The 23,908-nt window shown below is 36.9% G+C and overlaps 1 protein-coding gene across 4 annotated transcripts in view; it reads right to left on the reverse strand.

Annotated features, from left to right (window-relative positions):
* Window positions 1–23,908, reverse strand: part of Stag2 (stromal antigen 2) — a 139,124-nt gene that overhangs the window by 53,437 nt on the left and 61,779 nt on the right. For all 4 annotated transcript variants that reach the window (XM_027433515.2, XM_027433514.2, XM_027433518.1 and 1 more), the window contains exons 3-8: window positions 21,733–21,811; window positions 19,648–19,812; window positions 10,447–10,543; window positions 6,665–6,741; window positions 4,184–4,388; window positions 2,136–2,287 (exon numbers count right to left, since the gene is read on the reverse strand). In XM_027433515.2, the coding sequence (XP_027289316.1) occupies window positions 2,136–2,287; window positions 4,184–4,388; window positions 6,665–6,741; window positions 10,447–10,543; window positions 19,648–19,812; window positions 21,733–21,811 (775 nt within the window). The remainder of the gene's footprint in view (window positions 1–2,135; window positions 2,288–4,183; window positions 4,389–6,664; window positions 6,742–10,446; window positions 10,544–19,647; window positions 19,813–21,732; window positions 21,812–23,908) is intronic.

A 23,908-nucleotide genomic window follows, 5' to 3' on the forward strand; every position in this document is an offset into this window, starting at 1 on the left:
AAGTATAAAAATTGTATTGTTACTATATTGTTTTAGGAAAGAAATACTGTCCTGAAATAATAAGTAACAGTTCCTATCTTGATTAATTTATTACAAATGTATATTATTTACTCACAGACATTTTAACTTTATAGTTTGAGAATTAACAGAAAAATGCTTTACAATGTAAGGAATATTGTTTTACAATCATAATATAAAATTAAATTTAAAATATAAAAATATAAATTCATACTCTAAGGAATATTGTTTCAGTCATAATATAAAATTAAGTTTTATATTATTTCATGTGATTTTTCTAGAATGGGTTTCTTCTCTGTATGACTAATACCTTGTATTCACAAATGATTCTAAAATGGGCATGTATTTATACTTATGAATGTAATATTCATTATCACAGTCAAGCTGTAATTTTATTTGTTTAAAATCTTAGCCATAGACTGAGGATGTACATCAGCACCAGAATATTTGCCTAGCATACGAGCTCTAACATGACTAAAAAAAGCAAAGAAAGAGAAGGAAGAAAGCCCTGTAAGGAATAAGTGGACATAAGAAGGAAGGATGGGGACAGCAAGGAAAGGCAGGAAAGAGGTGAAACAAAACATACATAAACCTAATCTAGAAAAGGGGGTAATTTGTGAATGAGTTCAAGACTTTACACATGGTACAAAGGCACTCATCATTGAGCTATGTGTATCCTTTGGTGTATTTATTCTAAAATTTGAATTTCAAGTACTTGTAAATTTTTCCGTTCACTCTATGTTAAAAGTTTATGCAACACTACAGGTATAATTTCAAGGAATGAAATATACTTCACATTTAGAATGAACCTATAAATAAAATGTATTAAGTGAATAAAGGTACAGGTGTATCAATTCTTCATTTCAAATTACAAGAAAAAAAATGAGGGATATAAAAGCAAATTTGTCATCCCTAAATCTTTGGTTACTTTTTTGAAAATATCATACTAAGTAGTAGGTTTCATTATGGCATTTTTATCCATAATTTCTTTTTTGTTTGTTTTTCCTTCCCACTCGAACCCCTCAATTTGCCCCTGAACTTTTCACATTTTCACTCCAGTAGCTCCCCTTTTATTCATGTGTATTCTGTCATGTGTACTTCACTCTTTCTAGTTTCGTGACTCAATTATGTATGCACTAATATAAAAATTATGTAAGTAGTTGTCTTTACTTTCTTTCCTTTTCTTCTCCCAAATCCCCTGCAAAAGGGCTTTCTCTTTACAGCCCTGGACCTCATTCTGTAGACCAGGCTGGTCTTGAACTCACAGAGATCCATCTGCCTCTGCCTCCCAATTCCTGGGATTAAAGGTACACACTCCTACTGCCTGGCTTGTCTTTACATTTCATAGCTTTATTGAGCCAAGTTATTTGACTAATTCAGAAATGACCAACTTAAAATTTTAGCTTCTTCCAAAAACAAAAAAATCCCAGGGCCAAGTAAATAATCTGTAGATTATCATGAAAACTATTTGAATTCAACTACATTACATTTTTTGATTATGCAACATTTTCAATCCCACTGTGAAATAGAAAAACATATCTACAATGAAGAACTTGTTATAAACGCAGCACCAAAAGATTTTATTTATCATTGCTTAGGATAAAACTAAAGCTGAATTTCCTCATTTGAAACTGAATTTGGTGAGCAGAAAAGCAAGTGTTTTCTATTATACTGAAACAAATTATTTAAATTCCAATTAAAAGCTGTAAGTCATTTTACAAATGTATTTCACAGTAACTATGAAATCTCATTTCATCTAATCAATAAGCTGAAACAGTCAGGACAAAGACTGTCAGTAACATTAATAATACTAAGGCTTACTTGAGCACAAAACTTGGTAGTAGCCTACAAAGAAAAACGTATACTGAGGTACTGTTAGCATGGATATTTAATAAAACCTGGAGTCAGATGCATGAACAATGTTTAAATCTTAGTACTGGGGTACTATAGCTCAGTAGTAAAACATACATGTGGTATTCATAAGGTCTTGGTTCAATCCTCACCATCAATAAAAAAATTAATAAAACTTTAAAAATTATCTGAGCCTAGCAAGTTATAATTAATGTAACCAAGTTGGTTGCATATTAGTACCCTATATATTTAATACTAGAGGTTACCTCTTTACGCTTTTGTAGCAGGAGTTCTAGCCTCTCGTTGGCTCGTTTTCCAATCATTTTATTGCGTTCTGCCTCATATTGTCTTTGTGTGTTATCCATGTTAATGCTGAGATTTAGTGCCACATTTACCAAAGCGGTCATCAACTTCATAGCTAGATTTTAAAGGAAAAAAATAGTATAATAGATGCAAAATTTCATTAAAAGGATCAAATTACAAAAAATTAAGAAAAAAAAAACCATTCTGCTTTTTGACCGAAATAAAGGATCCAACTGCCACAAAGTTGACAGCAGCACCTAATGTATGGAATATGATGAGTCAGTAAAAGTGCCTAGCTTAGTACTTACTATCAGTTGCATTATCTCCTAGTCCTGACAAAAGGCCACCAAAACAAGAGCTAAAGACATTAAGAATCTCGTCCTTAAGAGTACTGGCAGTTTAAGAGCACTTCCAGTAACGAACTATAGAAATGATACCTGTCAGTTAGAAGACCTGGGCAGTCTATGGGGCCTCTGGTAGTGGAAGAGTGTTTATCCCTAGAGCAGGAATGGACTTTGTGGAGCCCACTCCACATAGAGGGAGACTCTCTCAGCCTAGACACACGGGGGAGGGTCTAGACCCTGCTCCAAATGATTTGACAGACTTTCAAGATCCCCCATGGAAGGCCTGACCCTCCCCAGGGAGTGGTTGGGGGGTGAGTGCAGGGTATGAAATGATGGGAGAGGGAACTGGGATTAATATATAAAATAAGATTGTTTCTAATGTAAATAAAAAAGATTATTTAGACCTAGAAACAACAACAACAAAAAACTTCCAGAGGACCCAAATTCAATTACCAGCACCTATGTGGAAGTTCCCAGCCACCTGTAACTCTAGTTCTAGGGACTCCAAAGCCCTCTTCTGCCCTCCCCAAGCAACAGGCACACAAGGGATTCAGACACACATGCAGAAAAACACACACACACACACACACACACACACACACACACACACACACACATATATATATATATAATCCTATAGTACACATTTCAGGGTTAACTGCAATGCCAAACAATGTAAGTGAGGTCCAGAATATATTTACCTGCTACTATTCTAGAAAATGGTTCTTACAATGATCTTTTGAGAGACTACGATTTATCTTCTAAATTAAGAGTTTAGATTTATTTTCCATTCCTCTACATAGAGTGGGAAGAATCAAGAGAATTTTTGAGACAGGGTCTTCTAATACTGTTGCCCAGACTAGCCCAGAATTGTCTACATAGCCCAGACTGGCCTCTAACTCATGGCAATCCTGTGTCAGCCTCCTGGGTACAAAAATTAGAGAAACAAGCCATCATACCCAAATTTAACTGTCTCACATCATATTATTTTGGGTTGAAAGAGTTTCGTAAGCATCCATTTTTAGTTTTTCTGTTGTATATCATAAAAAAGACAATGATAAAATTGTAAAGAGGCATAAAGATATGAACATATTTTAATCACACACAAAATGTTTTTTCATGAAAAACCCTCTAGATCTGTACCTTTTGTTACAAAGCTTGGGACAAGACTACCTTACTTTTGTCTTCATTTTTGATGCATTAATCTTTAACTCAAAAATCTGTTAACTGTCCTTTCTTTACCAACTGGCATACAGCACATTAAGAGATATGACAAAGCAACAGTATACTTGTATTTGTGGCTATCGGGCATTTTTCTGCTGTAAGCTATTTAACAGCTGAAGAAGAGAATAAATATACCAATCAATTCCCAATAGTTCACATTGGGCAGAAGAAAAGGACTATTAACTTAGTGGTCACCATATCAAAAGAAAAGTAGCACTCAGGATGCAGAGACAGGCAAGATATCTTTGAGTTCAAAGCCAGTGAGTGTATGGGCAAGATACTCTAGGCCAGTCAGAACCACACATTGACATGTTGTCTCAGAAATACTGAAAAGGAATTCACAGTATTACAACTGTTAACTCTTGATGCCAATCTCTCTCGTCTCTAACAGACGAGACGTCTGTTAGAGACGTCTCTAACATAAAATATTTCAAAATACCAACCTGCCAGGGTGCTTGTGTGTCGAAATGCTCTGACTTGTGAATCAGACAATCCAGTAAGAAGTGAAATGACAGTATCCATCATATACTCATCATATATGATACTATATTGACACTGCCGTACTAATACACCAATGAACTCACAAAAACTGGACTTGAACTTCTTCCACTGAGGGCCAGCCATGGTGAGTGGATAGTCCCCACTATCCTAAAAAAGGGGGGGTTAAACAGCATTTCATTTCAAGTTCATGACTTAGTTCATTTACTTTTAATGCAGCCAGGGCAAAAGCATGAAAATACTACTTTATCTTACCTTCTTTTCCAAGAATGAACTTTAAAGAAAGCAAAAGAATTTGCAAAGATAGATGCATTCCTCTTTGAACACTGACCTTTTATTTAAGATCAAAGTAGACATTTTAATAGACCTAACTTTAATCAGTGAAATTAAATATCAATTACTGATGTTAAAAATATTAAGCATTCCCTCATCAAAGTAAAACATTCTTCTGAAAAGCACAACTACACCTACTAAATTTCTTTAGAACAAAAACAAATCAAAATTATAACCTCAGATTGAAATAATAAAATTATATTCTAGCCATTTAAATAGAATCAGTTAATTTTTTTTATTAGTTTTAAGACACCAGTAGGCGTAAACAACCACTTAATTTAACACATGCAAAGCTGGGAATACAGCTCAGCAGAAGAACAGTTGCTAGCAAGAGTAAGGGCTTAAATTTGGCCCCAAGCACCAAACAATAAAACAAAATTTAGTAAGAGAACAGGAAATGTAGCTAAGCCAGCACTCGGGTTTTCCTTCATGTAAAAATGGGGTTATTCGGGGTTGGAGAGACAGCTCAGTGGTTAAGAGCACTGGATGCTCTTCCAGCACCTACATGGCACTTTACCAGTCTGCAACTCCAGCTCCAGGAGTTCTGACACCTTCACACAGAAACTTGTGCTGGCAAATGCCAATGAATATAAAATAAAAATAATGATTTTTAGAAAATGGGGGCACTCATCATTCCGAAGTTAAACTGATAGTCTCCAAAACTCATTAAAAGTAAGTTCTAGGCTGAGGATTTATTTTAGGAGTAGAGCATATGCCATGAGTAGGCCCTGGGTTTCATCCATGGCATATACACATACACATACACATACATATTTAAAGTAGAGCCCAATAGTATTTAAAAACTGCAAAAGGGCCTCTGACAAGAGAAACGAAAGCATCAATTTGATCACTGAAGTATATTGTTTTTAATGTTTAAATTCGTAATTAATTTGTCAAACTCATGTGGGGTTTTTTTGGACCAACGGGGATTAAACCCAGGCTCTAGATCATGTTAAATACACACTCTGACACTGAGCTACTGATGAGTTCATTTAGTTAACTATATTGAAATACAGTTGTGAGCAAATTGGTTTGCTGAGATGTTGTAATCATATTTCAAGATGATTAACTCAAACCCTTGTTTTCTTTTACTAAGAAGGTTCTCACTAAAACGTTTACTATTGAAAGATTAAAAAAATTTCCATTGCTCATGAATACCTTCCTGCTACTAAGGGACTGATTAATAGCACTTAGTGGCATCAAAACCATTTTAACAACTCATCTATCTCTTAGAATGATAGCTGAAAGCTTTTTCATTAGACAGAGCAAGAAAAAAATAACCAAATAAAACAAGTGAGACAAGTGTTTCTATTTGAAAGTTCAAGTCATTCTAGAAGCATAAAACTGGTGCTAGAATAGGTATGAATAAAACAAACACAAATTTCTGTTCTAGAGAAGTTTTCACTTTAGTAAATTTACCAATGATTTATTGGTAGCAATATTTTGATGATATATATCACTGTGATAATCAACTGCAATATATACTATTTTTGTTCTTTGAAATAGAAGGTTTTCAGTCGGGCGGGGGTGGCATACGTCTTTAATCCCAGCATTCGGGAGGCAGAGGCAGGCGGATCTCTGTGAGTTGGAGACCAGCCTGGTCTACAAGAGCTAGTTCCAGTACAGCCTCCAAAGCAAAGCCACAGAGAAACCCTGTCTCGAAAAACCAAAAAAAGAAAAAAAAGAAAAAAAGAAACAGAAGGGTTTTTTATGTAATATTTCTTTTATCTAGTCTTCCTAGTTACTCAAGTATTTCAACAAATCTCCCTTTTCCAATATTTCAGAATGTAATATTCTAGATTATGTTCTTCCCTGATTTTTTACTTTTATAATAATAGTGGCTAATTCCTTGCTATGTGCATAGAATTGTAAAATGCTATGTAATTTTCAAACATTTTAGGAGCAACCTTATAACAGAACTGGTATTATCCCCATTTACAGATGAGATGGATGCTAAGACAATTCACCTGAGGTTGCACAGCTATTATCTGATTAACACCATAAAGTAATATCTATAATATTAGCACTTAAGATATGTAAATGCTAAGCCACAAGTGACAGGAATAAAATTATTAAAACATTTAGAATGTTACCTCATCAAATTCTTCAGTCATTTTTCGAATTATCTCAGAGTTCTGCATATGTCTAAACATCTCTGCTGTGACAACCCCTGAAATTTCCAAGGATAAGAAGTTAATATAAGGAGTAATGAAGAGAACTATAGAGAACATAAAATAGCACATCTAAGTCTACACTCACAATAAAAGCATGCTTAACCTCCCACTGCTGACAGCTATGATTCTTCCTTGCGCAATCAATTCTGAACATTACCACCTGTGTTACTTTACTCATACTATGATATGCAGTAATGCAACAGTCCTTCTGTATTCCTGGGGAATAGAACACAATTCTTGAGTACCCTCGTTCCTCGTGGAAACTTGTGTCATATATGAATATATAAGCTATACATAGAATCCTGAAGCTATGACACTGTGTCATTGGTCAGGCAGTAACAAGAAGAAATCCGGAGCCTATTTGGTACAGACCATTTTTAAAATTTTTAAATATCTAGATGTTACAACTCCTATCTGTTAGAGGATGACTATATTAGTTTGTTTCATTAGCATAAACAATGGTAACATTTGAAAATAGGATGAATGTGAAGACAAGGGAAATAAAGAGGCACAGTTTACTTTAACCATGTTCCTATTAGACAACACTGTGTGCAAAACAACGATATACTGGCATCCTCAAAGCCAGCTGTAGGTAAGGGTCAGAAGTTATAGGTCAGTTATCTAGTGGATGTTAAAATATGGAAAGCTATCTGCAGCAATAGGGTCCCACTGTTAAGCTTTAGAGGATAACCGGAAACATTGGCACCATGGCATGGGACATGGGCTTGCTGCTGGTCAACAACACCAAAACAACTAACCCATTCCTAACAATGAACTTTTTATTTCTTAGCCTATGTTGTTGAGTAGGGGCATTGCTGGTCCATTGTAAAGTATCTCCTTTTTAACTCTTTAACAGAATGGAAGCCTGTCTCTACCCTCCCTCACACTGTAACCCAGAGTGTGAGTGTGAGTGTGTGGAAAATTAACAAGATTCCACAAAGTAGGTTTCCATTATTATTTTTTTTAAAGCCTGTAGTGTCATTTATTCCTCCCTGTATTCCCTCTGTTACCCTGTCCTCCCCTTCCCCACCTAACTAACTTAATCTTTTTTAATCCCATTCTTCCCTTCTAATCCTTTATACCATTGTGTACTGACTTGAAAGATTTCACCCCTACCGGCTAGGTTCATAGTGCTACAAGGTGCTATATGTGTTATCAAAGGAAAATAATCAATCTTACCATCCAAACTATGAAACCAATACCTGGCACCATTATCGGACAAAGAACTGATGGCTAGGCAGGCCATAGACTTTAGGGGAGAACCCACTACTGTCATTCTGCTAAACGGACATAGTATTAAAGTAACTTCTAATGACTTCCCATTATACCCACAGATTTATTAGCGGATGGTGATCAACATAGAACTACCGGTCAAGGTACAAACAATAAGAGACTACAGGATGCTCAGCCCTGAACTAAACATATATACTGATCTCCTGCCTCCAAGATCTGGGTATCATTGTGGAAGGGCAGAAAGAACATGAGACACAGTGGATAACTACAAGAAAACAGGGTTTTCTGAACACAACAGAGTAGCTGCACATATGCACTCACAGCAACTTAGACAGTATACAAAACCTCAGAGAGAGAAAGTGATTTTCTCTAAAATGGTAGTCCCTAGTAAACTGACCATGCTCCAAGAGAAGGCCACACATCCAAGAATATTTTGACACTACAACTTAGTTTTGGTGAATTTCAACAGGAAAAAAAGAGAACAGTATGTAGGGTAGGTAAGGAGGAGGGGATGAACCTGGGAAGAATTGGGGGGGGGTTACCAAAGTCCATTGTATATACCATTCTCAAAGTTATAATAACAAAGTTAAACCAAAGGTATAAAGATGATGTCTTAAAATTTGAAAGGGAAAGGGGAAGGTAATACATGATTAAAGGAAGAACACAGTAAATACCCTGATGAATAGTAATGCCAATCCCCATTTCACAAGCTTCCTTCCCTCCTCACAAACGACATGATACATGGAAACCCAAAAATAAGCAGAAAAGCATCCAAGGTCAAAAAAATATAGATGCCTCGAACTCCAGACCCTGAAATCTTAGGCAGTTGTGAAGCCACCCTCAGAACATAAGGCCATAGCCCATAGTCTGAAGATGTGCAAGGCATGAAGGGAAACTGCTGAACACTGGCAAACAAAAAGGAGCAGGTGACTCAGAGAGAAGAAAGAAAGAATTGGCCACAAAATCAACAACAAAACAGCCCAGATTCCTCTCTGTAGGGCCAATGACCCCTACCTGAATGAACAATTCCAGAAACCATATTACAGTAACATGAAAAATGAGCTATCATCATAACGCTCAGTCTATAATAATGGTTAAACTACATAATTAAATAAACTTACAAATGAAGTCTACCAAAATAATGTTTGGCTATGAAACAAATATTACATCAGTGTCCAAATCCACATAACTTAAGTGTTCAATACACATTAGAGTTTTAAAAATCTTAACAATCTGGTTTCCAATTAAGTGTCCAAACATTCAAGTCTTTATTTGAAAACAGAGCAACACCAGACAAAGGATGAGTCTCATAAAGGAAGAATACTTTCAAAACATTACTTAACCACAAAGTTTTCAAAGTAGATTAAAGGACATAAAATACTAAATGGCAGCTAGTTTTATTTTAGCTAAGTCAAGGAAACTAGGCAACTCTCTCTACTCTGTTAAGACAGGATTTGAAATTTCTCAAGATTGCTCTGGTGTAAACCTGCAGTCCAACAAAAGGGATAAAAAGCGCATTTGACCAGAATTTGATGACAATCTTAATAGTACAATGGGACTAAAGGCGTGTGTGACCACCTACAACTCAGATAAAATTACTATATTTTAAAAGATATGTTGTGCAATTAAAAGTAACTTACTTCTTTTCAACATACAAGTGGCCCATTTCTAGAGATGTCTTAACATTTAATTATATTTAAAATCAATATTTCCCTCCAGATTTCTAGTCCTCAAACTGCTGGAATGAGGTAGTGATATTCTTATTAAAAATCTAATAACCCTAAAAGTGAATAAAATACTCGTACCTAGGTATCTGCTATAATTTCAATGATTATCAAAGACAAAGAAGATAGCAGAAACTGCCCATGATCTTGACTGACTCATTACTTACTGATCCAGATGAGACCAACCATATAATTATAATGTACCAACTTATATACTTCTGTTGTGCTAAGTCTGTTCTAAATAGTTTTGTCGGAGGTAAGAAATAACTGTATTTTGTTCTTTCCCCATTCCTATTTCAAAATATTTTTAAATTAAGTATAAACAGAATAAAAGTTTAAACCTACAATAAATGGTAATTTCAGTAGAGACTTACTATTATTTATGAGTTTTAATCCCTACACTCTCTTATTCCATACCATAACATCTAAAACTCTATCTCTTCATTATTTACCTTCTCACTTTTATTCCATTTATTCATTCCTAAACCAGATGCCAAAAGTAGGAAATCTAATAAAATACCATAAACATTATAAATTGCTAAGTTTTTAAATAAATTTCACAGTGAATATACCTTTGTCAATACTTTCTCTCTTGCTTTGTTCTTTACTTTTCTCCTTATACATTTTGCACTGATATAATGCAAATAATTCACTACCTTGACATTATTTTCCATGAGAAGGGATGACATTTCTTTAAAAAGTGGCTATCTGAGAACTTATGATTCTAAAATAAATATATTTTACCTTTACAGCCCGAACACTGAATGAAAAAGTTGATAAGGTCAAGAAGTGCTATATCTCGGTCATGCTTGTATGATTCTATCCAGTCATCTACCACCGACTAGAGAGAATGAGGAAAAATAAAGAATCATTAGTTTTTACTGATGGTCTAAGCAATTAATTCTAATGAAAGCCATAAAATTCAACATTATGTAGTACAACATTATGTAGTACACACACACACACACACACACACACACACACACACACACACACACATATATATGTTTAAATAGAAAGTTTCATTTTAATAGAACCAAATTCAATAAAGTAACTAATTGAGAGTACAAAATAATCACATACCTTGTATTAATTCATAATTTAAAAAAACTGGATCAATGACATCGCTCAGAAGGTAACAGCCCTGGGTGCTGTGTGGGATCCTGAGTTCAATACCCATGACCCAAATAATATTAAGAAGAGAACCAGTCCTAGGCCAGCGCCCTCCAAGTTGTATGATGACCACCAAAACCAATCCATGATATACATACATGCTTGTGTGCCACAAGCTCATACACACACACACACACACACACACACACACACACACACTTTTAAAAAATTAAAAATTTCAGAAACCAAAAAATAAGTTACATCCAATTCTATTCTACAGAATCTATAATTATGTCTTAGATGTATTAATATCCTAGGAAATATAATGACACTTATATTTTCTATATAAAAAAGAAATTCCTTTTCACAAGTATCACACCAATATTTTGTCTTTACCATGACAAAGATATGTGCTTGTGAGTGCACATGTACAAATGCAAACATACACACTTTTAAAACTTGAAAAAATTAAGCAACAAAAACCTAAGTTATGCTATTCAATTTCATAATGTGTAATTGTTTCTTTATGCCATGAATAATATCTAGAGAATATATCATCCTAAAGGAATGTGCATGTTGGCATGCTGCCCTGGGCAAAGGTGTATTGTATTGTAGGGTGCCACTGTCTTTACTTAACTGAAAAATTTGAAATAGAGTTGCTTGGAAAGGTAGTAAAAATGTCCTTAATAGTGTAGTATGTATACTTAAGCAAAGCCCAAGTGGTGTGATTCTTTTATCTTCAGCAAGGTAGGTATTTATACCATTATCCACCTGCCTTTATGACCTTGAATCAACCTATGGACCAGAGTGTTGGTGAACTTAATGAAGTGTTACTGCCAAAGAAATGGGGGGGAATTTGGTATATGATGCTCACCACGTAACAAATTTTTTTCTTCTGACATTAAAAAAATGGTGTTTATTGCTTGTACCTCAGCTGTTTTGAGTATTAAAGGGTTTGGGGAGCAAAAACAAAAGCAAATGCCACGCTTTTTTCTTGTTTAGTAAGACATTATAAAGAAAATTAATCTGAGTCGATTTAAATACACAGAAGTGATTAATAGTGTTTGAAAAGACTCCGTGTCAGGGAGGTGGATAAAGAAAAGCAAGATTTAAATGACACCTGCCACACAAACACCAGAATGAATTCCATTAATACATATGTCACATGTTAATCAAGTTTAAATATTAAATTTGAATAGAAACAAAAGTTTATGGTTTTGGAAGAGGCAAAAGCCTGAATTAACGAGGAGATTAAAAAAAAACACACAACAAGGGGCTGGAGAGATGGCTCAGAGGTTAAGAGCATTGGTTATTCTTCCAGGGGTCCTGATTAAAATTGCCAGCACCCACATGGTGGCTCACAACCATCTTTAATGAGATATGGTGCCCTCTTCTGGTGTGCAGACATATATGGAGGCAGAGTGTTGTATACATGATAAATAAATAAATCTTTAAAAAAATAAGCTTTTTAAATGGTGGGCCCTAATAATACAATTTTAAAAAGGCAAACTAAATGCTAAATACAAATAAAAAAGTAAGACAATTCACAGATCTGGGAAGGTGATAGTATCCGATAGCCAATACTCTAAACTTATCTCACTGCAATTCCTATTAAAATTCCAGCTGATGGATTTGCAAATATCAAAGCTAATCCTGAGATTCATAACTGCAAAGGAAACTAAATATCCAAATCAATACTTAAAAAGGAGAAAATATCGGGCTGGAGTGATGGCTCAGAGGTTAAGAGCATTGACTGCTCTTCCAGAGGACCTGAGTTCAATTCCCAGCAACTACATGATGGCTCACAACCATCCTTTATGAGATCTGGTGCCCTCTTCTGGTGTGCAGATATACATGGAAACAGAATGTTGTATACATAATAAATAATTTTTTTTCAAAAAAAGACATTAAAAGGTCAATTTAAAAAAAAAAAGGAAAATATCTGACCTGGGGAAATAGCTCAGTAGGAAAAATGTCTGCCTCACAAGGGTGAGGACCTGACTTCAATCCCAGAACAAATGTAAATAAAAACTGCTAAGCCTTGTGGCATATACTTGTACTGTGATGGGCAGCCAGAGAAACAGAAGGCAAGTCTAGCCTAACTGATGATCTCCAAGCCAATGAGGGACCCTGCCTCCTGAAGTTGTCAGAGCTGAGACTGTTCACTAGATCCACACACACTTATGTCATATATGTGGCCATGTACCCGCACACATACAAATATGCAAATATGTATACTCACATGCATAAAAGGAAAAAACCTGGCTGTCTCATCTTTCATGATTTCAAACATACCACAAAGACAATTGTGGAAAAATATAGTCATGTAATTATTCCCCAGAAATAAACCCTGAAAACTCATGGTCATAAAACTTTCACAAGGATCCCAAGACAATTCAAATTGGGGGGACCGTCAACAGATGGCCTGGGAACAACTGGATTACCCTCATGTAAAAGAAAAGAATGAAAGTTGGAAACTGCTCTATGTCATGCATACACTACTTTTATTTAAAAGAGCAAAAACTAGCCTGGCATTGGTGGCGCACGACTTTAATCCCAGCACTCGGGATGCAGAGGCACGCAGATCTCTGTGAGTTCGAGACCAGCCTGGTCTACAAGAGCTAGTTCCAGGACAGCCTCCAAAGCCACAGAGAAACCCTGTCTCGAAAAACAAAAACAAAAAAAAAAAAAAAAAAAAAAAAAAAAGCAAAAACTATATAACTCCCAGAAGAAAACATAAAGATGTAGTCCAAAAGTATAAACACCAGAAAATATTAATAAGGGAAAACTTCTTATATTTCAAAGATTTCATCAAGAAATTGAAAGGTAGTCAGTCCCCAGAAAGGCAGAAAATGTTTTTTAATCATATATCAGAAAAGGTATCTGTACACAAAATATATAAACAATGTTCACGACTAAGTCATTTTTAAAAGACAAAGTGGAAGCTGGAGAGCTGATTCAAAGATTAAACGCACTGAATCTTCCAGAGGACCTGGGTTTAGTTGCCAGCACTCACATGGTGACTCGCAACTACCTGAAACCCCAGGGGATCCCATAACCTATTCTAACCTTAGAGGGCACCAGGTACACATGTGGGGCACATACATATAGGCAAACCCAGACACAAGGGGCGGGGGCTGGGGGAGCATCCATAGTTCTGTAAAGGCAAATGGCCAATAAACACACGTTTTAATACAAAAGAAAAAAAAACAGGAAAAGATACCACTTCACAGCCAGATGTTGGTGGCACACGCCTTTAGTCCCAGCACTCGGGAGGCAGAGGCAGGCGGATCTCTGTGAGTTCAAGAATAGCCTGTGCCAGGATAGGCAAAAAAAAATTGTCATAAGTAGTTGACAAAAAAAAAGATACCACTTCATGCTTACTAAAATGTTTATAACTTTCAAAAGTACAGTAATGTACATTTGGCAAAGCATGAAACACTGCTAGCAATAATGAAAAATGGTAGATTTTTTGGAAAAATATTTGGCAACTGCTCAAAAAGTTAAATATAGAGTTACCATATGACACTGCAATTTGCATGTCAGGTATATATTACTCAAGAAAAATTAAAACATATGTCTAACCAAGCACTTGTACAGCACTATTCAAAACAGAAGTAGTAACAAAACAAATGTATAAGAATGTAGAAATATATAACAAAATAGTGAATGTTCATACACTATATCAAGTCAACCAAAAAGAACTCATAACACATGCCACAAAATGGATAAAACCTTAAATAACCATAGGTTATATGATTCCATTTATATGAACTGACCAAAACAGGTGAAGACACACGAAGTAGATGAGTAATCCTTGGACATGAGCTTTCTTTCTGGGGGACTGAAAAGGCTTTAAAACTAAACTCCTCTTACTTCTATACTTTTGATCAGGAATGCTCCCTCCCCCTGCAAACTTCCATGTGTTAAATGTTAAAGTCTTAGTCCTCAACTTGGACCTAGTGAAAGGTGTTAGAAACTTTAACAATTGGGGTCCTAATAGGAGCCTGAGGCAGTTTCAGGCATGTCCTCAAAGGAAATACCAGTTTCTTCCTGTGTTTTCTGACTGCTGAGAGGTAAACAAGTTAATCCCATGTTCTCCCCACCATGACATGACACATGATTTGTCACCCCAAAGAAACAGAGGAGGTGACAAATAACCATACTGACAATTTTGAAACTGAGTTCAAATAAACTTCTCCTCCCTTTATGTTGATCATCTCAGATATTTATTACAGGAATGGGCCTACATCTGAGTCATATTCAATATAACAGTTCATATATGTTAACCAGCACAACTGAGAAAAGTATTGACATAGTTTCCCAAAATGACTAAAAAAAGAAAAAAAATCAGCCAGGCGTTGGTGGCTCATGCCTTTAATCCCAGCACTTGGGACACAGAGGCAGGTGGATCTCTGTGAGTTCAAGGCCAGCCTGGTCTCAAGAGCGAGTTCCAGGATAGACTCCAAAGCTGCACAGAGAAACCCTGTCTCAAAACACGAAAGAAAGAAAAGAAAAGAAGAGAAAAGAAAAGAAAAGAAACTTCCAAATGATTAGGGCAACTGTATGAATACGAGACATTCAATGAGTACCAATAAAAGTCAATACAGCAAAGATAAAGTCTTTCCAAAAACAGTTCCACGTGAATTCTAGAAGCATTTCTATGATTGGATAGCACTATCTTAGCAAGAGTAAGGGTACATTAAATAATATAGATACAAAAATGTCCAATAAAATTTTAAAGAGACCACCCAGAGCAATAACAAGTAGTTCTTAAAATTAAAGTACAACTTACAAGAGGAATCCAAGTCTTTGACAATTTAAGGAGTCAAGACCATGCTGGAGCAATTTAAGGAGTCAAGACCATGCTGGAGCAACCTACAGAACCTGTTGACCTGACCTGGTGAAAGCAAGGGACCCCAGTGGTAAAGCTGGGGAACCAGAGTTTGACTGAACCAAGCCCTCTGAATGTGGGTGCCAGTTAGGAGGCCTGGGCAGTCTACGGAATCAGTGTTTATCCCTAGTGCACAAATGAACGTTGGGAGCCCATTTCTTTTGGGGGGGTACTATTTCAGCCCAGATACACCGAGGAGGGCCTAGGCCCTCCCCCAAATGATATGACAGACTGTGATGATCCCCCATGGAAGACCTCACCATCCTTGGGGATCCAGGTGGAGGTGGGTTGGAAGGGATTGGGAGGAGGCATGGGAGGATGGGAGAGACAGGGAAGGGGGAATTGATATGTAAAATGATTGTTTCTAAATAAAAGAAAAAGAAAAAAATAATGTGCTACTGTACATGTACTAATACAATGTCAAGCGTAAGGTAAGAATAAATGTTACATTGGAAAAGTAGAGGCGGTATCTAAGAATGCATTTTAAAATAGTGACATTTAGAGGCTGAAGAGATGGGCAGAGGTGAAGAATACTTGCTCTTACAGAGGACCTCTGAGTTGAATTCCAAACACCTCCATCAGGTAGATCAAAACTACCTGTTACTCCAGTTCCAGAGGATCCAATGTTTCTGATCCCCCGGGGCACTTTTTTCAAGTGCACATACCCAACACAGAAACACATGTATACACATAATTAAAAATAAATTTTAAAGGGGTGATTTTTTATTCAGTCAGTCCTATTTGATTTGAGAAAAAAGAAACTATTCCAAGCATCTAGAGAAACATAAAGGCCTGAGCACAGAGCACATACTGTGGCTGAAAAATAGAAAGGATGCCATAAGGAAATCTGGGCTGAAACTTTAGATAAGGACAAACCCAGTTTCTAAAATGCAGATTTCCTTGATCAAATTTGGCCTTAGGAAAGTAAGGCAAGAGGAAATACACATAACAACACAGAGGTGGACAGGAGCTTTAGGGCAGTCCCTGGGGAGATAACTAGAAATGTCCCCTGGGGCACACAGAAACAGACTTTGTTCAGGTTTTTATTTTTACTTTTTACTTATCTTTTTCATCTCATTGCTAGGGGCCAAACAGAAGTTTCTACTGTCAGTTGAAATGTCTAGTAATTTGTATACCTCCTGTCATTGCAACACCCCATGTGCTCTTGAGACCTCAGTACCAGTGTGATAGTTTTGGAAAGTTTGGCAGGGCTTTAGAAGACAATTAGTGCATACAACCCTCACAGATTGGATTAATGTTCTTATAAAACAGGGCCCAAGAGCTGTCTTGCACCAAGAGGAAACAAGGCAAGGAGGCTCTCTCTATCTATGAGCCACAAAGAAGGCACTGCAGACATTAAAATCTTCCAGCACCTTAACCCCAGACTTTCTAAAATTCCTAACTCTGAGAAATCATTTTGTGTTGTTTATATGTTATGTAGTCCATATTATCTTGCAGCAATACAATGAACTAAACCACTAAAATTGATTAAAAAAGTAAACGCCACCAGACACATAAAGACTGGAGTTGCAGCTTAGTCAGCAGAAAGGCATTTGTTTTATCATGCACAAAGTCCAGGGACTGATTTCCATCACTGACCAAACAGAAAAATGGGGGGGGGGCGCATGTGTGTAAATATGTTTAACAGCAAAAAAGTGTGCTCAAATTAAGTTAATTATATTCATTCCTTACAATATTAAATATCATATTTAATATTAAATCATTAAATATTACAATTTGATTTATTTAAATTATACAATATAAACTATTAATACTTTTATGAAATACATATAGTCCAGGTAGGAAATGATAGCACATGTCTATATTCTTAGCTAAAATGGAGGCTTGAACCTAAAATTTCAAGACCATCCTAACAGACCCCATCTCAAAACAACAACAAAAAGATAGTATGTACTCCTTGCGTTTTTATTAAGAATCAGTTAAGTAAGTGACTAGTAATATTAGGTCACCCAACTAAGAAATCCATCTATGGTGGTTCCAATGAAAGTTGGTCTGATAGGTTCCTCCTACATTTGAGTGCTTGGTCCTTGGTGGAACTATTTAGGAAGTAATGGGAGGTATAGCCTTGTCAAAAGAGGTCCACTGGAGGTGAGATGTGAGGGTTCAAACTCCATGCCATTTCAAGTTAGCTCACTTGTTCCCCATCCCTTCCCACATACCTTGTGCCAGTGGATCAGACATAAGCTCCAGTGCTATGCCTACCTGCCTGCCTGCTGCCATTCTCTGGACCATGGTGGTGATGGACTCTACTACCTTCTGGAACCATACACCCTGAATTAAATTATTTTGTTAAGTAGCCTTGGCGATGGTTCTTTGGCACAGCAATAGAGATGTAACTAAAACACCGACCATATTCAACTGATTTCATTTTTTAATATTGTGTGTATGTGTGCCTGAGTGTATGTACATGAATGATAAAGTGACATAAAGTGACAGCAGAGGTCCAAAAGGTCTTCAGATCCCCTGACACTGGAGCTATAGGTATTTGTAAATCAACATGCACGTGCTGGGAATTGAACCCAGATCCTCTGTGTGGTGGTTAAGAATGGCCACTGTAGGCTCATGGATTTAAATACTTGGTCACCAGGGAATGGCACTATTAGGAGGTGTGGCTGTTATTGGAGGAAGTGTATCACTGGGGGGGGGGTAGGTTTGGGGAGGTTCAAATGTTCAAGCCAGGCCCAGTGTCTCTCTCTTCCTGATGCCTTCAGATCCAGACATAGAATTCTCAGCTAACATGCCTGCTTGTGTTCCTCCATGTGCTCTGCCATAAAGACAATGGACTAACACCCTGAAACTTTAAGCCAGCCCCAATTAAATGCTTTCCTTAATAAGAGTTGAACACTGAATAAGACACACAGCAGGAGTAGTAAAAGTGCCCTTAAACACTAAGCATCTCTCCAGCTACCAAGACTTCAATTGTTAATGGCAACTATATAAATCCAAGGAAACACAAACCTTCATAACCAAACCCCAAACCATATTTTATTACCAATTAATTTTTTGCCTTATGTCATTAAAACTTAGAAAATGACTCAAGACACAGCTTTGCGCTGAGGCTGTAGTTGAGTGGCAGAGGACTTCCCTTGGTACAAGCACCAAACACGCACACCACACACACATACACACACACCAAGACGCACACGCCTAGATACGTAAGTACAGCAGTTAGAATACTAACTAGAATATAAATGGCTCTGGGTTTGAGTCCCAGCAAACCCCCCAATAAAAGATATTATTAATATATCCACAGTTTTGTATTTATTAAAACACAATTAAGCATGGGCATTGGTGGCCCGTGCCTTTAATCCCATCACTTGGGAGGCAGAGGCAAGTGGATCTCTGTGAGTTCGAGGCCAGCCTCCAAAACAATACAGAGAAACCCTGTCTTGAAAAATCAAAAGGAAGGAAGGAAAAGGGGAAGGGGAACGGGAAGGCCAAGGCCACTGAAATAGTTCAGTGAGTCAAAGTGCTTGTCAAAGCCTAACAGCCTGAGTAGAGAAAGAACGAACCGCTTGCTGAAAGCTCTCCTCTGACTCCCACATGCAGATCATGGTATACACATACCGATACCATACAATCATGCCATACTTAGACACAATAACAAGTCAAATGAAAAGCGAAAGCTGGCAAGATGCCTCAGTGGGTACAGGCACTTGCCAAGGAAGTCTGGCCATGTTAGGTTTGCTCTCCCAAACCCCCATAAAGATGAAAAGAAAAGAATGAGTTCACCACGGAGCACATGCATGCATCCACATCCACACACACATGACACAGGCAAACATGCTCAGTAGGCCTGGTGAAGGGTACACACAAGAAATACCTATTTTAAAGAAAAGAAAAGTCAGGGCATTACTTTCTATGTTAATGGAGTTTCGAATAGACAAAAGTATGTCACAGAATATCGCAAACATTACCTGCATAGCACTCTTGCCCATTTTGACAACTTCAAACAACATCATGTTTTCCACTCCATTCTGTTGATGGTGACCGTTCATTCGGTTTGGACCAGAAGGAGGTTTTCCTCCTCCATTTCCACTTTTGCCCTTTTCTACTGCACCCTTCTTGCCTTTTTTACAAGTCTGCACAAAAAAACAGAAGTTGATTACATGTTATCACTCTCACTGTACTTGAGAGTTCAAAACAAAATAACAAGAAAGCAGCTGATTAAGTTTTAACTTGATATAGAGAAGAATGCCATTGAAACATAAGTTACATAACAGCTATAGTCGCTTTGTTTTCTATGATAATCACATTATTATTATATTTTTTTTTTGGTTTTTCGAAACAGAGTTTCTCTGTGTAGCTTTGGAGCCTATCCTGGCACTCACTCTGGAGACCACGCTGGCCTTGAACTCAAGGAGATCCGCCTGCTTCTGCCTCCCAAGTGCTGGGATTAAAGGTGTGCACAACCAACGCTGAGCTATTTTTTAATTAATTTACTTATTTATTTTATGACTTTGGGTGGTTTCTCTACATGTTTGTATGTGTACCATGTTTGGGCCTGGTGCCTACGAAGGTCAGAAGAGGCTTTCAGATCCTCCTGAGACTAGAGTTAGTTAGTTATGAGCCATCATGGGGGGGGGGGGCTGAAGATTGAACCAGGGTCTTTTGTAAAGACAGCAAGTGCTCTTTAACTGCTGAGCCAAGTTTCCAGCCCAGAAGCTCATATTATATTACAGTGGATCAGATCATTTGATGACAAACTTTGAGTCCAAATTTCTACTACTCTTAGCTGAGTGATTCTGGACAAGCTACAAAATCCATACATTACTCCAGAATTTTCCCATCTGAGCAGAGTTGTGCATGTTTAGAATCCCAGCATTCAAGAGGCTGAAGCAGGAGGGTCAGCAATTCAAGACCAGCTACATTATAAACTCAGACTATATAAGGCCTGGCTGGGGAAGAGAAAAGAAAGGTAAGAGGGAGACTGGATGTCGGGGGGAGATGAATAAGAAACAGAAAGAAGGAAAGGCAAAACATTATCCAATTTGTGAGGCAGAAGATAAAACTCTGCCTACCTCACAGGGATGCATTGATGATGAAAGCAGAAAACATTTATCAATATTCTCAGCACATAAAAAAGTCAACAATAATGTAGGTACTAGGAACCAAACCTCAATCTTTTGCAAGAGCTGTAAGCAAGTGTTCTTAATTGCTGAACCATCTTTCCAGCCTCTCTAATAAATTTTTAAAGTGCCAGTGCCAAAATAAAATCACAATCGAAATTCACTTTGAGCTCAAACATGGTAGTACATACAAATAATCTCATCACTTGGGAAGAAGGTAAGTCAGAAAGATCACAAATTCATTTCAGTCTGGGCTACATAGCCAGTTCAAGGCAAGCCTAAGCTACATAGTACAACTCAGTAATAAAAACCAAAACAAACAACAAAAAAATAAAACCAGCAAAAATTTTAACAACTTACCAATTTATCCACAACTATCTCTCTGGCTACTTAATCATAGTCTAAATTTACATTCTACTTACTAAAAACTTAGCTATGTTAGTTTTCATTCTTGACATTATTTACAAAGGATAAAATGATTTTCATTACTAGACTAGACACAACTTGGGTTATATGTTACATGTTATGTATACAGGTTATATGCTACATCAGTAGGGTATAACAGAAGAAAGTTTATATATTTTTGGTTTATATTTGAGGCAACACAACATTATAATAGATTTACTGGAAATCAGACCAGTTGAGACACCACATTTTGCTTAGCATATTGTACTTTATAAGATGACCTACTATAAACAAAAATGCATCATTAATTTCAACTACACTATACTATACACATACATAAAAGCTATTTGGTCTGAAAACATAAAGAACCGTGTATACTCAGGTTTGCAACACAATTGAGACCCCAAAACAAGACACATCTGAAGTATGAAATTCTCTCTCAGTTAAGCATGCACACAACGCACATGCACACTCGCGCACGCAGACACACCCCTAAAGAAAAAGGAAAGTCACATAAATGATACATACTTTGCCTTTGCCTTGCTTCTGATTTTTTCCTTCAATGTCCTCAAAGTCCGTGTCAGAAGAAAAATGTGTTTCTGACTCCCTATGACAAAAAGATAAGCAAATATTTTAAACATTTCTTAGAAAAGTAGATTATGTTTCCAGTTTTTAAACATTATTTAAAACAGAAAGGCATGGTTAAATCATTACAAAGAAAACAAAGTTATGGATATGGAAGACTCCTTTGGCAAAGTGGACGGGATGACAGGCATGAGAAGGAAATAAGAGGATGTAGGGCCAGTGCAGTGGTGGTGGCGCACTCCTTTAATCCTAGCACTTGGGAGGCAGAGGCAGGTGTTCAAGGCCAGCCTGGTCTCCAGAGTGAGTGCCAGGACAGCCAGGATTACACAGAGAAATCCTGTCTTAAAAACCAAAACCAGCTGGGCGTTGGTGGCACACGCCTTTAATTCCAGCACTCGGGAGGCAGAGGCAGGCAGATCTCTGTGAGTTGGAGGCCAGCCTGGTCTCCAGAGCAAGTGCAAGTCCCAGGATAGGCTCCAAAGCTACACAGAGAAACCCTGTCTTGAAAAACCAAAAAAAAAAAAAAAACAAAACCAAAAATTAAAAAACAAAAAAATATTTTGCTATTCAATATTAAATCATTAGAGAATCTTAGCAATATCAGTAGATCCTGACTTCTACCTTCTACTTACTCAAAAGAAGTTCACACATCTAAGTATATATAGTGCCAACATCTCTCTCTCTCTCTCTCTCTCTCTCTCTCTCTCTCTCTCTCTCTCTCTCTCTCTCTCCCCGTGTGTGTGTGTGTGTGTGTAAAACACAAAATATAATGGAGAACTATGCTAAATGCTCAAAATCCTTAATGAAGCAAAGAAGCAAATAGGCAGTGAATACAGAGAATCAATTCCAACACTAAACAGCAGTGATCTTAGAGAAATGTCTCAGTCTTCTCATCTATAACTCAATATTCAATATACACAGGAAGAATGAAATCTTCCAAAGTCTTTTCAACCTCCAACAGATAAAACTACAGTCCTTAAAAAACTGGCCCTTGTTTTTAGTGGAGAAACTTTGTATAACCTGGATTTTCTCATACACACAAAAGGAATTTATTTAAATTAAAATTGAATTAACATGTGTGGTTCTTTATGTTGCGTGCATGTAATCATGTATAAACTAACCCTACCCAATAAAAACAGTTAAAGCAAGAGATACACTAGCAATTATAAAACACTGGGTTTTATAATAAAGCCACCATGAAAGATAATGGTATAACCATTGCAAATGTATAAATGTAAAATGAGTTCTGCTTAAAATAAATGGACCAAAGGGAAAGACTATCTTTATAAAGGTAATGCCTTCAATTTAGAGTTCTTCTATTTTGCATTTTTATTACTGTAATATTACCAGCTGTCTGGACACTGTTGAGGTAGAAATGCTTCATAAATCTAAAGTAATGGTTAACATACTACCAAGAAAAAAATTACTATTTATAGCACTTACTTACCTACAAATAATTTAAACAATGAACTGAATGAAGACAGTGGGAATCCTAACTATGTCCTATCACGTTGAGAGGAAATGGCCTATAATTGTAACATGAATAATAAATGACCCAGAGACTGATACTGAGGTTGAAGCTGAGGGTCAGATAAGCAAAGCCGCTGACCACTGGCTTCTTATCTCTACCTCGGGCTGAAAGGGCTGATCCTGTCTCCAGAAGCTCTCCACCAAGCCTCAGACTGCTGCCTCATCTCAGTGTGGCTAGAGAATGAATCTCCACATGAGACCCTTTGCTTTTTTACACATCCCTAGTGCTGGAATTAAAGGCATGTGATCCCTAGTGCTGAGATCAACTTTGTGTGAGCTATTTCTCTTCACTCTTGTGTATGCAGGGGTGGCCTTGAATTCAGAGAGATCCATCTGTCACCACTGTCTGGCTAGCTAGTGTGGCTGCTGGGATTAAAGGTGTGTATCACTTCTATAGCTTGTGTCTGACTTTGCTTTTGGAATCCTCAGGCAAGCTTGAATAAATCATAATATATCACCACGTGTAACAAATACCAGTTCTGAGAGTTGATCACCAAAGACTACTATAATCTCAACCATGAAATTTAGGCCATGGTTGTCACTGATACTCTTCTACAAATACATATAATATAGCAAAGAAATTAAAAAC

Source organism: Cricetulus griseus, chromosome X (genome assembly GCF_003668045.3).
Source record: "Cricetulus griseus strain 17A/GY chromosome X, alternate assembly CriGri-PICRH-1.0, whole genome shotgun sequence".
Lineage (NCBI taxonomy): Eukaryota > Metazoa > Chordata > Mammalia > Rodentia > Cricetidae > Cricetulus > Cricetulus griseus.